This window comes from Acanthisitta chloris, unplaced genomic scaffold, assembly GCF_000695815.1.
Source record: "Acanthisitta chloris isolate BGI_N310 unplaced genomic scaffold, ASM69581v1 scaffold13674, whole genome shotgun sequence".
NCBI lineage: Eukaryota > Metazoa > Chordata > Aves > Passeriformes > Acanthisittidae > Acanthisitta > Acanthisitta chloris.
Window position 1 is genome coordinate 13,233 of NW_008671058.1, and position 15,138 is coordinate 28,370.

General features: G+C 36.1%; 1 protein-coding gene across 1 annotated transcript in view; it reads right to left on the reverse strand.

Annotated features, from left to right (window-relative positions):
• The window catches only part of PIK3C3 (phosphatidylinositol 3-kinase, catalytic subunit type 3), a gene marked incomplete at both ends in the record, with an annotated part of 19,754 nt that extends 8,966 nt beyond the window's left edge, over positions 1 to 10,788 (reverse strand). The window contains 8 exons of the mRNA XM_009073954.1: positions 379 to 484; positions 3,563 to 3,630; positions 4,837 to 4,924; positions 6,080 to 6,234; positions 8,029 to 8,214; positions 8,932 to 9,024; positions 9,508 to 9,612; positions 10,717 to 10,788. Coding sequence (XP_009072202.1) covers positions 379 to 484; positions 3,563 to 3,630; positions 4,837 to 4,924; positions 6,080 to 6,234; positions 8,029 to 8,214; positions 8,932 to 9,024; positions 9,508 to 9,612; positions 10,717 to 10,788 — 873 coding nt within the window. The remainder of the gene's footprint in view (positions 1 to 378; positions 485 to 3,562; positions 3,631 to 4,836; positions 4,925 to 6,079; positions 6,235 to 8,028; positions 8,215 to 8,931; positions 9,025 to 9,507; positions 9,613 to 10,716) is intronic.
• Between the last annotated feature and the right edge of the window lie 4,350 nt (positions 10,789 to 15,138).

The window sequence follows — 15,138 nt, forward strand, 5'->3', positions numbered from 1 at the left end:
ATTGGTCTCTCCATTTGCACTGTAAGGACAAATGCTTCCAATAAAGAAAAACTAAATAAACCAGACCGATTACATAAAGCTTTTAGAGGATTTTAGACCCAGCATAAGGCACAGGATTTTAGAACCAGCATGTTACCAACAGGAGCAAGCAAAAAAACAGTAGAAAAGAGTTCTCAGTATTTGTCCTCTTCCTTTTCGGTAGTTTCTTTGGTTTACCACAAATTCAAAATTCAAGCAAAAGCAGCAGCTTTTATAAAATTTCTATACAAAATATACATATTTCATATGACTAAATACGAAAAATAATCCTCTTAGACACCTGTGCCTTTTTAAGGAAGGACTATCCCAAATCACCGCATATTCCCTTAGAGGCATTACCTTCAGCAAAGCCTGACTAAATCTTCTCATCACATTTAAGTACATTTCATGAGTCTTTGGGTCCCTCTGCTGAGTGTCCTGGTCTTCACATTCCACTATTACATACCTGCAGCATAAAAACAATGCACATTACGCCATAATCCAGTGCAACACAATTTGAGTGAAACACAGTAGCCCTGTATTATATACATGGAACTAAAAACGAAGTCTATTTTTGAATGAGATCTCTATCTCAACCAACAGGCAAACTCTTCAAAACTGCATAGTCATGAACTCCCACTTGAATCAGGACAGCCTAACAAAGTTTCTAAGGTCTTTCACCTACAGTGAAGTGTCATCATGCAAACAGGACAAGCCACAGGTCCAAATCACATGAACAGTATAACCAAGTATACAAGAGAAAGTAGGCTTTCCACTGTGCTACTACCCTCTAAATAACATGTGATGTGGCTGCAAACTTGCTATTCAAGTATACCTGCAAAACCAAGGAGAATCTCTCTCTGTATCTTCCCTATTTTACCACTAGCAATGGTGGAAGATAATGTATTGTTCCTAAAGCAGCACTGCAAGGTTTATGTTGAAAAGTAAGTCCATTTCTAAAATTAAAAATCAGGTACAAGATGTAAACAGTACAACTTGGGGCAGCTTTACTGAAAATTTATTTTGACGTTGAGCATGTATTTAGAAATGGTTTTGTGCTTATTTCTATTTGCAGCACTGACAAGCAAAAGGTAGCTATGCGTTCAAAGTCTTTTTGCTGGCCAATATATCTCCTAGCACTACCGTGTAAAAATACATAATAAAGTAAAAACATATAATAAACATCACATATAATAAACACTATTTAGAAGAGGACGAAATTAGCAAGTCAGTCCATTTTCAAACTCTGCATTTGGATTCAAAACTAACTCTACACATTACAAAAACACAGAATTTGCACTGACAGCTAGAATTACCCCATTTTGTGTACTTGGGCAGAATCTCTTCGCAACTGAATGACTGCAGGACAAGATTAGAGATCTGTCATCTGCAGCTGAACAGACTTCATTAATCATATTTATAAGTTCATAATACACTATCTATATTAAAAAAAGGCAAATGTAACATATTCCATGTGTATTTTCTCAAATCTACAACTAAAGATTCCTTCTAGGACTTCACTAAAATACTCTTACACACTATTCCGTCACTAAAATGACAAAATTAAATTTTATGTATATGTGTCTAAAAAGAAGTATACATTTACAAAAGACTGTGTAACTAAACTTCAAGGAAAAAAGGAAGTAATGAATTGAAACATGACATTTTCATCTTCATTTGGTGAAAAGCCCTAGACAGTTTCTCAAAGCTATCTAGAAGCAATGAGTAAGAGCAATGCTTCAAACTTGGATAGATGTCTCGTATGTCCAAACAGAAGACAGAAAAAGCAGTAGCACTGACTTCTGAGGCTGTTGTTAAGGGATAGGATAGCTTTACAGTGACAAGTGACTGAGCAGAAGGTTTGATTTCCAAGGGTTATTGCACTTTTTCAGTTGATTATTTTAGGTCCATGCTGTCTCTGGGTAGATGAAACAAGCTGACCAACAGCCATGAAGATTTATGGCTACATTAGCCCAAACAGTGGGTGCAACATTTGTATTTTGTCACTGAGAAACTGAGATGTCTGGAAAGAAAGAATAAATTGTCTGGGGTTTCTTGTTTGGTGAGCTTTTTGACTGTTTTGATGCATTTAATTTTTTTAAGTCATAACTCAAAAACTTCAGTTATGGATGTCTGAAATTTCTGTAGACTGAATGTCTGAGATTGATGCTGAAATGTAAGTGAACAGTTTCTATCAACATGGTAGAAATAAACTAACCTACTAACACTTATCTTCATGAAGAATATTTGATTAGATCAAGCACCTGGCTTCAACTCACATCAATTCAGCCTGCAATTATTGCAATTATCTAAATTTAATTTTTCTGAAGACAAACATAAGCTTTGGCCACTGCAACAGAAGTAAATACTCTTCACAAGCATACCTAAGTCATGCACTCCAACATCTTACCATTCTAGCTACTAAAAAAACCCCTTGAAATAATAAAACTTAAAAGACATTTATAAATGGAATGTCTCTCAGTGTAGGTTTTAGGATCCTTGTAAGAATTTTATAGGAACAGTTTGCTACATTTACAGCAGCTACCACACTTCATTCCCAATTCACAATTTTGGTTAATGTTCATACCACATTAACATGTGATCATGTGTATTACTATTTTTAATTATTAGTGTGGCAACAACGGATCAAATGAGAATCCTTTGACGCAAGTTTGGTAAGCCATGTAAAAGGCATCTGAGCTCTTGCTTTTAAAGTACATGTGCATATACAAGTAAATAGCACTGTGTGTACGTGTCTCACATATGCAGATATATATACATTAATAAATACACACTTTCACAAAGAACAGCTCTACTCATCTCAGCTTTCTTCAAATGAGACAATTACTACTTGCAAATGCTGACTCAGAAGGCATGCACATTACTAGTTTAGGCATCTAATTTAACCCTAATTTAAACCACCGAGGTGAGACAAGATCCTTAGCTAAGTAATCCTACCTCTCCAGTGTCTAGATAACTACGTACAACTAAAGTTCTCCCTTAAGAAAGCATACATCTGCAATGACATCATGCTAGTGCTTATGGCATAACCACAATTTTCATACAAAATAATAACTGGATTAGAACAAAACATTAGTGCTTTATGAACCTTCATAAAATACACCCTTGATTAATACTAAAGTGCATAACATCAATATTCTAGACAACACTGTCAAAAACAGTAAGCGCAAGCAAAACAGAAAAGCAGAGCAGAAGGTGAACTTTATCTCCTCCCTAACACCACAAACAATTTGAATGACAACTTACAATATTTAGCTGGACTGTTATTTGTAACACCGTACTTAATGCCCTAAACCTTGCCTTCCTTTGTCTAACAGCAAAGCATACTTGCATGTTTTAAAAACATCCTTTCATTAATCATTTTGTTGAAATGCATACTGTTTTAAATCCTACTACTTCAGCCCAAGAGAAATTGAGATTCTGAAGTTCCCAAGACAGGTCATCTTTTGCTGAGCACACTTCTGGGCATTATAACTTTGATTTCAATTACATAATGATACAGTATAAACAGTTTGCAACATACCAGTATAAGTAGTTTGCCAACGTGGAATTTTTGCATGCTCGTGATATTAAGAAAGTGCAAAGGTCTTGCTGGAAGGGATTTAAGAAGAGCAAAATTAAGTTATAAAGAGGTCTTGGCACCTCCCAAACCTCAGAAAAAAATTCAAATAAACAGTTTTGATATACATATATATTCCCTTCTAAAATCTGAATCTAATCTAAACTAATATTTACGTAATTTCAGTTTTAGTACTGTTTCATATCTAACAACACAAGTTAAAAGAGTCTGCTATTCCAGCGGTATAGTTACCAACACATCAAAAGTGCATGATGTTCTCCAGATATAAATCTTTAATGCAAAGTTTCTATTTGCAGTATGTTACTCTTTCCTCCTATGCAATTACCACTTGCTGTAAAATTCTATCTTGAAAGGAATTTCCTACCTTGTTTTGTATCTAGAGCATCTAAAAATCTTATGTTCTACACTGTAAGAAAAAAAATTGTACAGGATACACAGCATTTAGCTGCTTCTTGAAGGCTTAATATTCCAGCTAACAAGAAATTTGTGTCTTTAATGATATTCTCAGTTTGAGACCTATTTTCTATGCAGTACTGAGACTCATGTAGGAAGATCTGCAACAGCGAATGGATATTTAGTTCACAGACCAATTATTCTTCATATCAGATTAAAATTAGATTCCCTCAAACTGTCTTTACCTTCTATATTTCCCTCACTCCTGCCCCATTCCTTCTACCTTTGGCATAAACTGAGTGCAATCCTTGGCAGAAGTAAATTCAGAGTCTCACTTAGGTTCATAAAAGATAACATGCCAAAGAACATGGCTACAGGAAGAACAGATTACAGATATTAAAACATTTGAATAACAGTCTCCCATTTAAAAAACTGCTTTAAAACACCTTGATCATAAGCAGTTGTCAGCGTCTGATCTATATGTTATACCCTTTGCAGTAATTTTCTCCTTTAAAGAAGAGTACTTTGATTTTATGAAGAATTCAATGCCTAGTCCCCCAGTTTTGGACAGTGTGACCAGGTACATAAACAGATGGCCAGTAAAAAAAAATCGGTCAAGCTATTGCTATTTTCTTACCATTTAGTTTATGTTCATATTCTTTAAATACCTTAAACTTTAAATATTCAGCAAAACAGAGAGATCCAAAATTTTAAATACTCAGCAAAATACAGTAGAAAGATCCAAATATTCACAAACTAAAGCTAAAATTGGTACCAGGCCACTAAAAGAGTATCAAAAATCCAAGCTAAATCATGTGACTTACATCAAGGTTATCATTCTCTGCAAGTTCCTTTGTCTTAGAAGTAAGAGGTGGAGAGGAAACAGGTGGAATAGGACTCATAATCTGGGAACTACATAAAGGAAAGCATGTAATTGGCATTATTCAAACTTCTTGCTTAGAGGACAGGGAGCATGCACGAAAATACTAACGAATTTCATTTCCATGGCATAATAAATTCAGAAAACTAAAAGAGAAGTATCTTCGAAGGTAGCATCTCAACCTTGTTTCAGAGCAAACTGCATGAACAGCAGCTTTCACAGCTGCAGTTCCAGAAAACAAAAAAAATCTTTGCCTGGATAGTTACACAGTTTATGGCTGTGAATGACACTTACTTACATCAAACTTTGCATTTTGTTTCATCTTCCAAAAAATGTAAGCAGATATAGATAGGAATTTAACTAATCCACATTTTCATGGGAAGGCTTTTTCACTTGTTCTAAAGATGAAATTGCTACTACACAACACCTGCAAGCACTCATCTCTGGAAAGCAATTACACATAACAGAGTAGATAAACACACTATTTGCAAGGCAAAATTATGAGACAGTAAATTTACCTGCAAAAAAGTAATCAAACACCTCTACTAATGTCTAACTGTCACTGCAGCACAAAAAATACATCCTAGTGATACAAGTAATTAGAAGCTTAAGACTAAAGATACTGTAAATTTGAAATAAGTATTCACAGGACACCTCACTTAATGAAGCTTATGTGCACTTTGCTTAATACTTAATAATTAGGTATCTCAGTTTTTCTTTCAGATTCCTGCAAGAATAAAAAGTGTGCTTCCCCAGGAAAAAAAATCCCTACACTGCAGGAACAGGATGAAATCTCTTTCGATTTCAGACTAAATTGGACTTTTAGATTCGTATTCCGTGATGAAAGTGGGAGCAGAGCCTCATACACTTTCATCAAAGACATCGTAACTTCTGCAAGTACAGAAGGAAGCAACAGCAGTGCTTTCCTGCTCTCCAGAAGCTGTCTTTCTTTAGTGCAGTACGGTCAAAGGCCACAACTTCAAGATTAAGAATATTTGCTCTGTAAACTATCTGTAATCAGGAATTACGTTACATGAATACTCAGGTAAAATTTTTTTTTTTAGGTCATTGCTTCAGATAATAAATTAACATGTTGAATATGCAACAGCCCCTAAAAACAAGAAAGAATTTGATGATTTAAAATGATACATGCTTATGCCTTTCTCCTGGAAGTCTAGGCTTCTTACCTCTCTATTTCTGCAGCATTAGTTCCAGACGTTGTCATAGTTTCTGACATTGAACCTTGACTGTCCCTCTTGCTAGGTTCCAGTCCATTCTTTATGTCATCAAAGTTTTCGTATTTCAATGCCTGGACTAACTGTAGCAGGTACATCAGCAAATCCTCAAGGAGGGAAAAAAAAAGGAAAAAAAAAGAAAAAAGGAAAACAAAGGAAAGTGAATTAAAGGTGTCAGCCTAGAACTTTGTATGTTTTCAAAATTCTAATTTAGAGGAAAACTTACCTGGGATTCAGTGACCTATAGCAACATGGAAACTCAGGTCTCCCGAATAAGCAATATATAATAGAAAAACTGGTGTTGGACACAGTTTGACTCCCAAATGATTCTGAATTATCATGCTACTATTTTTAGTTACTCAAAGACAGTTAAGTGATAATTTATTGAACATTACTACTTTAAAATTCTCTTTAGTTGAGCTGCCCCACGTTTCCAACGTTCACAAAATAAACCTATCAGTTTGGGTCTCCCAAGAAGAAAATTCAAGCATAAAATCTGGACCATGGTACAAAGAAATGAGATCCTCTCCTCTCTTATGGACACTTTTTTTGTTTGTATAAATCCTTTGTATAGCTAGGGAACCAAAAAGAAAAACCACATATTTGACCTATTTTAGACTGAAGAACAGATTTTTAATCACTTGTGTTTACAATGAACTTGCCTCCACTACCCAGCTTGCTCTGTTTCCTTCAAATATTACTTTCAAATATTTACTAAAAGGTAAATTTTTAAAGTCAAAGCAGTATGACCTTGGCTACTGAAGTAGGCTCAAGAAAAACTGATATATTTACACCTCCTATTTTAAACTATATTGATTGCCAAGGATTCAAGTGTTATGGTAAGACATTCAAACTTAGAATCATAGAATCATCAAGGTTGGAGAAGAACTGTAAGATCATGTAGTCCAACCATTAGCTTGCCATTCTGCTGTAATCCCTAAACCATATCCTCCAGTGTCAGATCCAGACGCCTCTTTAAAACACTTCCAGGGATGATGATTCCACCACCACCCTAGGAAACCTATTCCAGCACTGGAACAGTCTGAAAGTGAATAAAATTTTCTTAACATCTAACGTGAATCTCCCCTGTCTCAGCTTATGACTGCTCCCTCTAGTCCTCTCACTGCAGGCATGACAAAAGAGACTCACCCCCACCTTTCTACAACTCCTTTCACTTAACTGAATAGGCTGATGAGGTCACCCCTGAGCCACCTCTTCTCAAAGCTAAACAAACTCAACTCCCTCAGCTGTTCCTCATATGACATGTTTTCAGGTCCTTTTATGAGCTTTGTGCCCTTCGCTGGTCTTGCTCCAGCGCCTCCACGTCCTTCTTAAATTGAGGGTCCCTAAACTCAATACAGTACTCGAGGTACACACACAGCTTGGCAGTGTTCTTTTACTGTCAAAATAAAATAAAATACATAAATAATTGAAATTTAAGAGATTAGATTCTATTAAGTGGGCTCTACTCATAAATCACAACTCACCATACACTAATCGGTATACAATTAGAAACATCTTATTTCCACAGATATCTTCCTACTCGTTTTCTTTAGCAGTAGTAGATCATTCAGGTTCAGAGAACTTTTATGGAGGTTAACGTTCAAAATTTATCACTGGTTTCTGGGGAGACCATATGGTTGTTTTACCTGGTTAACAAAACCAGCTATCACTGGCTGTTCACGCTAAGACAATTATCAAAGAGTAACGCTTAATGCGAAGACTTTGCTCCACGAGGAGCTTACAGTAAACAGGAACACAGTGAAGTGTTTGGGTTTTTTTATTTCTTTCTCTAGTACTCACTTAAGTGCCTTAAGAAGCAGCAAACATTTCAAGTACTCAATGAGACAAAAAATCCTGAGACCAGCTGACTTTTCCATGTACCCACAATCAATGAATACCTCATCATCAGCCTGCTGAAGCCTGGCGACGGCATAGCGCCGAACTGTTGGGTTGCTGAAGTGAGATGACAGAAGTTCTAGAGAGTCTTCCACATCCATGGGCTTCCACTTGCCCAGCAGCTCCAGCGCTTGCTTTGCCTCTTGTGGTAGATCCCAGTTGACACATTTTAAGAATTTTGTCAAGGCCTAAATTAAAAAGGAGCGGGCAACTCACCAGTGAAAAGCCAGGCTAAAGAAATTCTTTCAAATATTAATGTCTCACATTAAGGTAGAATTAGATTCAGATTGTATTTACATAATCACAGACATGGGGAAATTAATATAAGTGACAATTAATGTAAGTGACAATACGGAGTTGTTTTAATATGTCCCAAAAAACACAGCTGAGTTATCTAAGCAAAGTGTAATGCCAACGGCTACCACACTACCACAATTAGCCTTACATAAAAAATGACCACTGATGAAGGACTGTTCAGTTATTTCATCTACTTGGGGCTTTTGTTGCACTGCTACTTACTCCAGTAATGCTAACCCTTGCCTAAAAGGGACGAAGATGCTCCTCTTCGATATTTTTTTTGGCTGAAGACAGAGCTGGCAAAAGTGGCATTTTAAGCCAACAGTCAGTGTTTGTAGGAAGACTAGTATAATAACAGCCAGTTCACATGATTTAAGAGTGTAAATTACAGTAATTAATTTTTAAATCATCAACGTTACAGAAAAAATAGAGTAATCTTGACTAGCTTTTAAGACACCAAAGCTCTGTACCTCTGCAAGGATAAGAAATTGTAGAATGATTGCCAGATGTTGCACTTGCACTAAGAAGTCCTCTCAAATAATTGTAGATCCTTACTAGACAATATTCAAGGTTTCTTCCAACTCAAACCATCCTGTGATTCAACATACCTTTTCCTGATGAGTAAGATAGTATCTGAATTTCCAAACCAAATCCTGTTCCTCATATGTTAACTGCTTTGTTGGTGGATAGCTCACTATGATCTATAAGATACACAGACAGAAAGTTAGGCTAAAAACATGAACATAATTAAGAAATTAGCAGAGTACATTGTGACAAAGCACAATACTGACAACACACAAAAATAGCCAGGAAAAAAAAGCTTTCCAAGAACACAAAGTTCTCATGCTATCATGGTGATGCTCATCAGTTATGCACTTGACTGAACTTTCAGTGCAATCAAACATACATGGGTACTTTAAGACTACCATTCACATCTATACATTCTTATCCCCCCCAAACTGTTTTAAAAAAAAGTGAGCAAGTACCTTCTGCTCCTTGTCAAGTTGAACCTATCTAACTAAGCATTTGTAAGAATCACTTAACAACATTTCACCATTAATGAATTTCTATTGACTGAAATTAACTGTATTCTCCTTAACTTGTTACCATATAATATTACCAACCTACACAGTAAAATTGAATTTATAAATATTGAATAAAATTGAATCATATGACTGACTTACATTAAGCTGATCTCGTGTAGCTGCATTAGGTTTCAGGTCATGATCAGAAGGTCCACTTCTTAAACTTCGAGCAAGTTTGTGATGTTTGCTTTCTACTAAGTTCTCCTGAACACAGAGGGTAAGTCAGTATTTATAAATACTTAAACCCCAGAGAAACAAAACCATCCAGTGAAGACTCACCAACCTCTTGAAAAATGCAGGGCAATTAAAATTCCCATCTAAAACTACAGCATCTTCCAAAATTTTCTTTTGTTTGTTCATTCAACAAAAAACTCATTTAATAGTATGTGGAGGCTTGTTTGGAATTTTGAGGGTTTGTTTCAGCTTAAGACTTCACACAATAAACAAACCTAATCTTGCCTTTTGTGAATTGCTGCAAAATATAAGCGTTTCAGTCAACACATCCATGATTGACAGCACTCCAGTGTGCTAGACACTTCATAAACATTTTTTAGGATGATGTTTACAGCATAAAGCTTTGTATGCAAGAAAAACATCTCAAAAACTTGTCCCACTGTTAATACCATGTTAGCAACAGTAGGAGCCCCAATAGGATCCACAGTGCCAACGAGCACAATTTCAGCAGCCAAGGCAGTTTTCAGCATTTGTCAGACTTGCTCTTGCAGTGTTAGATTATACAGTGCTCAAACAGTGTTGCCAGTACAAGCCCACTTACATTAAGGTTCCCAAAGCTGCCAATACCAGTCGCACTGAATTGGCATCCACAATAATGGTAATCTTTTCTAGAACTGTACCTAGGCACTGTCTACATGAAAGACAACATACAAGAGAGTGTAGGGAGAAAATATTTTAACAGATGAAGTGACCAAGAGTTACTGCACCAGCCTCTAAATTCTACATTTTGCTTCTTCAGCTCCCTCTTACTTTATACTCCCACCCTCTGATCTTTTGTCAACAATCACCCTTCCCTGCTTTCCTATACCTCAGAAGCAAGCACATTAAGTATGGAAAGGAGGAGATGAACAAAAGCAATATATCAATTCTCGTATTTTAATCTAGCATCAGCAGAAAAAGAATAAAAATTATACAGTTCAAACCTACTGATATTTCTCAACTGGTCAAATGCATCTTTCAACTGGAATTCTAAAATACTTAAGACAGCAATATAGGCAAGCTTTCACCTCCATTTATGAAAAGTTCAGCAAAAATTCTGAAATACAGACGGCATTTACATAGAGTAAGGCTTACCATAGACATCTGGGGATCTGGAATCTTAACAATTTCAGAACTTGTTAAAATTGGAGATGACTCATCACCATCCTGAATGACAAAAAGTTAAAGGCACATTAAACATCTCAAATTTTAGGGAAAAATAAACATATCGTTCTAATGCCTTGTGAATTGTACTACAGCTGACACTTTATAGTTATAAAGGGAAAAAAAGAAATAAGAAAAGGATTATTTGTCTTGTTAGTTTTTCTCAGATGAGAAACAATGCAGCAAGTAAAATGGAAGTTCACTCAAGGAGACACAATTTGGCAACTCCCTACCATACTGGCACAGAGGTGACTGCAGAAATTTGCCATTATTGTTACGTATGTCCTCTGGAAGCACAAAGAGAAATGAAACCAGTGTCTCTATTTCCACCAAAACCAAATAATTTCCTAGAAATAAGCACAATGTTGCATAAAATATCTCCTAAAAATTTAACACGGACAAATTTAGGAATATATATATGTATACCTATCTATCAGGGGTTCCACATGTTTTGCTTAGGTGAGTCTAACCTCTGCTGCACAAATAAGGCAAGGGAGAAGCTGAAAGATTCCTGTTTGAATGAGGCAGAAGAGAAAAACTAAAAGCCTGCCACTATGTAATAAAAGCAGCAACTGTTTGCCTACCAGGCACAAAGCAGTGGGGTTTCAGGCTTTTTAACCTCAGAAGTCTAATTAATCATTAATTGCTATGAGCTGCAAAAGAACATTTCATTTAAAGGATAGTATAAATCAGTAAAACACTAAACAATATCAGCATAATGTGCTATGCTATATTTATACTTAGTTTGGTCTTATTTATTCTGAAGTAGAGTTCAAGAATAAAGTTTTCTTGATATATCAACATTTTCCTTCATAATGTAAGTTTTGAGGTAACTTGCTCAGGTTTCCTTCCATCCCCAGTCTCTTTCTTTTGCTGTTTTTCCAATCACATATGTCTCTTGGGATAGCTTTGCTTTTCTACTTTTTGTAGGTAACACATTCAAAGGAGAGCCTTGTTGCAAGGGGAAGAAAGGAATCATTCATCACCGACAAGACAAATGAGTCAAAATTCCAATTAACTTTCCAGAAGAAACACTTTTTTCCAACTACATAAATTTTTGTGTGCCTGATTTCAGTAAAATATCTATTATTAACATGCACATTCAGAAAGACAGTTGTATTACACTTACTAGTGCTCTATGCCTTTCTGAAGTAACAATTTTACAGCCAAAACAAAAACAGTAAGAATACACACATCCTTCCTAGTTAAGGGATACAAACATATAATACTGTTGCAGCTGCTGATGGTCCCAGAACATAAGGAAGATTGCTTTTCCCAGTAGTCTTTCAAAACAAGGCATGCATGCAAACACTGGATAGGAGTAAGATGACAGTTGCCCACAGTTTCTCTGCTCTAAGAGTGTACTTTCTAAATAATGAACATGTTTTTGACCTAATTGTATTGAACTAATAGTATTTCCAAAATAATTCTATTATAACAAAATACTGCTGCATTACTCTAACAGTAGACTGAACTGAGCTGGAGACACGGTGACAGATCAGCATTCCCATTTTACTAAACCTTTCCCATCAGACAGAATGTTCAGATGTTACACTAATTTTACTAAGTCAAATTACATAAAATACAATTAAACTGTTGCGGACGGAATCCTTCATAAACACATCTGATAACAAGAGATGACAGACTGATTTTTATCTACTAATTCCTTATCTCCAATTCAAAACCATAATAAGACTGTAATCTGACTGCCCTTTTATAAAAACAACAGAAGATTTCAATGCCCTAGTGAAAAGCATCCACTCGGTTTAGAACCTTCACGTAAGAGCCCTACACAAAATCACTTGACAGAGGAGTGGATTCACCAGCAACTAACAAGCATTCAAACTCCTACAGAGGCACTTGTAACATCCATGTCCCATGTGGATTCTCTAGTGATAAGCAGTAGTAACACCCACACTACTACACCTTTCCCTCAGTGACAAAAATCAGATACATTAACTGTAAAAGGAAAGCTTTCAGGCAGCTTGAAAGTGGAGCACCTACCCCACAACCAGAAGTCAATTGCAGCTATTAACAATTCAGAACTCACTAGGATGAGAATGACAAAGCACTATTGCCTAAAGTTTTCTTATTTACAAAACTAAAAAAAAGAGCAGCCTTCCAGTATCTCGTATCAAAATTTTTGTAACACCCTCTAAAACGAAAATTATGGATTTTTTCAAAGAGTACTACAAAAAGACTGATTTCTGCACTCACTTCTGGCACCTCTTTTTTGAACCTTTCAGAATTATTATAATGACTGTTCTTTAAACTCCTCTTCTCAAATGCAGTTAGATTATGCTGAAGAGAAAAGCTGACAAGTTGCAGCTACTTAGCTCAAATACCAAGAAAACCATTCCCAGTGTTTCACTGCATTACAGAACAAAGCCTTAAGCTCAATCAGAACTTGCTATGAAACCAAGGTTTGCCAAATATTCATGGGACAAGTTACTGTGTCAGGACTTAACATTTGCAGACTGTTTCATGAAATCCTCAGGAAGGCACAAAGCCATTAGTTTTGCTGCGAAGAATGTCAGCTATTTAACTAGCCTACTGATTGGACTAATACACAGTTCTAGTTTTCTGTCACACCCAGAGAGCATCTCACGCAGCACCAGGATTCTGACCACATAAACTTATTAAACCATACCAGTGAATGAATTAGCACTGGAATTTGGTCAAGTGCACGCTTTTCAAGTGGTTTTTCCTGATCATCCCCGTGTAGTGAGCTTTTAAGTTTTAGAAATCCCTGACATGCTCCAGCTAGCAGCAGTCATTCATGACATGGCATGTGATGAAAGTCAGTCCCTAGCACAAGAACATGATGCAGACAATGAGCCTTCAGTAACCATTTTGCTCAGTGAATCTGCTCTTCTTGGCTGCATCACCTCCTAGCACAGACAAAACCTGAGATGACTTGCTATTTTGCCACCAGGAAACAAAAGCAACATCAATACTTAACAGCAATATCTTGCTTTAAACTGTTATGTTACAGAGCTTTAGAGGTATTTCAGTACATTAAGGCCAGAGTGTGTGACTTTCTGTATATATTAGAGTCCATTTAAGACTGTCAACAAAATTTGCCGAATTTTCTGAATCAGCAGCATTCTTCTGTACTTGCCTGAAAATCAGTTTCACAACCTTAATAAAAAAAGAGGCTCTATTCATCTTACTCTTTAACCAAAACATCCTTTCAAGTAACATCAGTCAGATCCAACTTCTCCTACACAAAAAGGATGACCAGTGGTACAGACATCACACATCACTTTTTGTTTATTTAAATCCATGGAAAAATCTCTGATAACCATACTTTTTCGTTTTCTTCAATGAACTGGATGCAAAAGTGCAATCAATTCATTTATTCAAACTGAGGTTACACTTGAAACCTTCACAAAGACACATTAATGATAAATGCTGACGCTATTTGCACTTAGTAAGTCACACAGAATTTTTGCCTAAATGGAGAATCAGAAGCAATGCTCTCACTGCTAGCAGATTCTATCCTTCAGCTCTTGAATACTGTATTAAATTGAAGGTAATATAGAACATAGAAGTGACTGCCATTTCACTCCATTGTAATATAATGTCAAGTCAAAGAATCTCAAATTCTATCAGCCGTTGTTTAACAGGGTAGTTCCTTCTAAACACTCGAAAACAAATTTATCAACACAACTGTGACAAGCAATCTCCACTTCAACTATCAGTCACAGCCAGGTGACAACAGAACCCACTTTCATTAGGCTCAGTGTACTGGATTGGTGACACCCGATATGCATACTGCAGGCTGTAATTGGAAGCATGACAAAACTGAGAAAACAGGCACTAATTTATGTATCATTTCCTACTGCTGCCAGAAAAGGTTCAAGAACTTGTTGAAAAGCTACTTCATAACAACAAATTCCTCAAACTCCAGCTAGTTATAGCTCTAATATGTACTACTACATATTCAATTACTTTATTTCAGCAAGAGCAGCCATTTCATAATTATTCTGTTCCACGCACTTTTAACATGCTTCAGAAATGTCTGTTAAAAGAAAGATGAATGCTTGAAGTCTGAATCTTCTTTCCTGCACCTTCCACATCTGTAAAACCACGATGAAAGGAAAAAAGTCATGTGTGTAAATCAGGAATAAGTCATCTATAATGGCAGGAGCAGGTAAGGGAGAGAAATGTTGTCTAATAATGTCATGTTCATTTATGACAAGAGCCAAGAGGACGCAAAGCCACACAGCAGCCATGCTCATCTGTTTGCACCCATGAGAGGTACACTGTGTTCTCCTGCACAAAGCTAATTTTTTTATATTTTAGTAAAATGCTTCAATATTTTGATCACTAATTAATCAATATATTTTA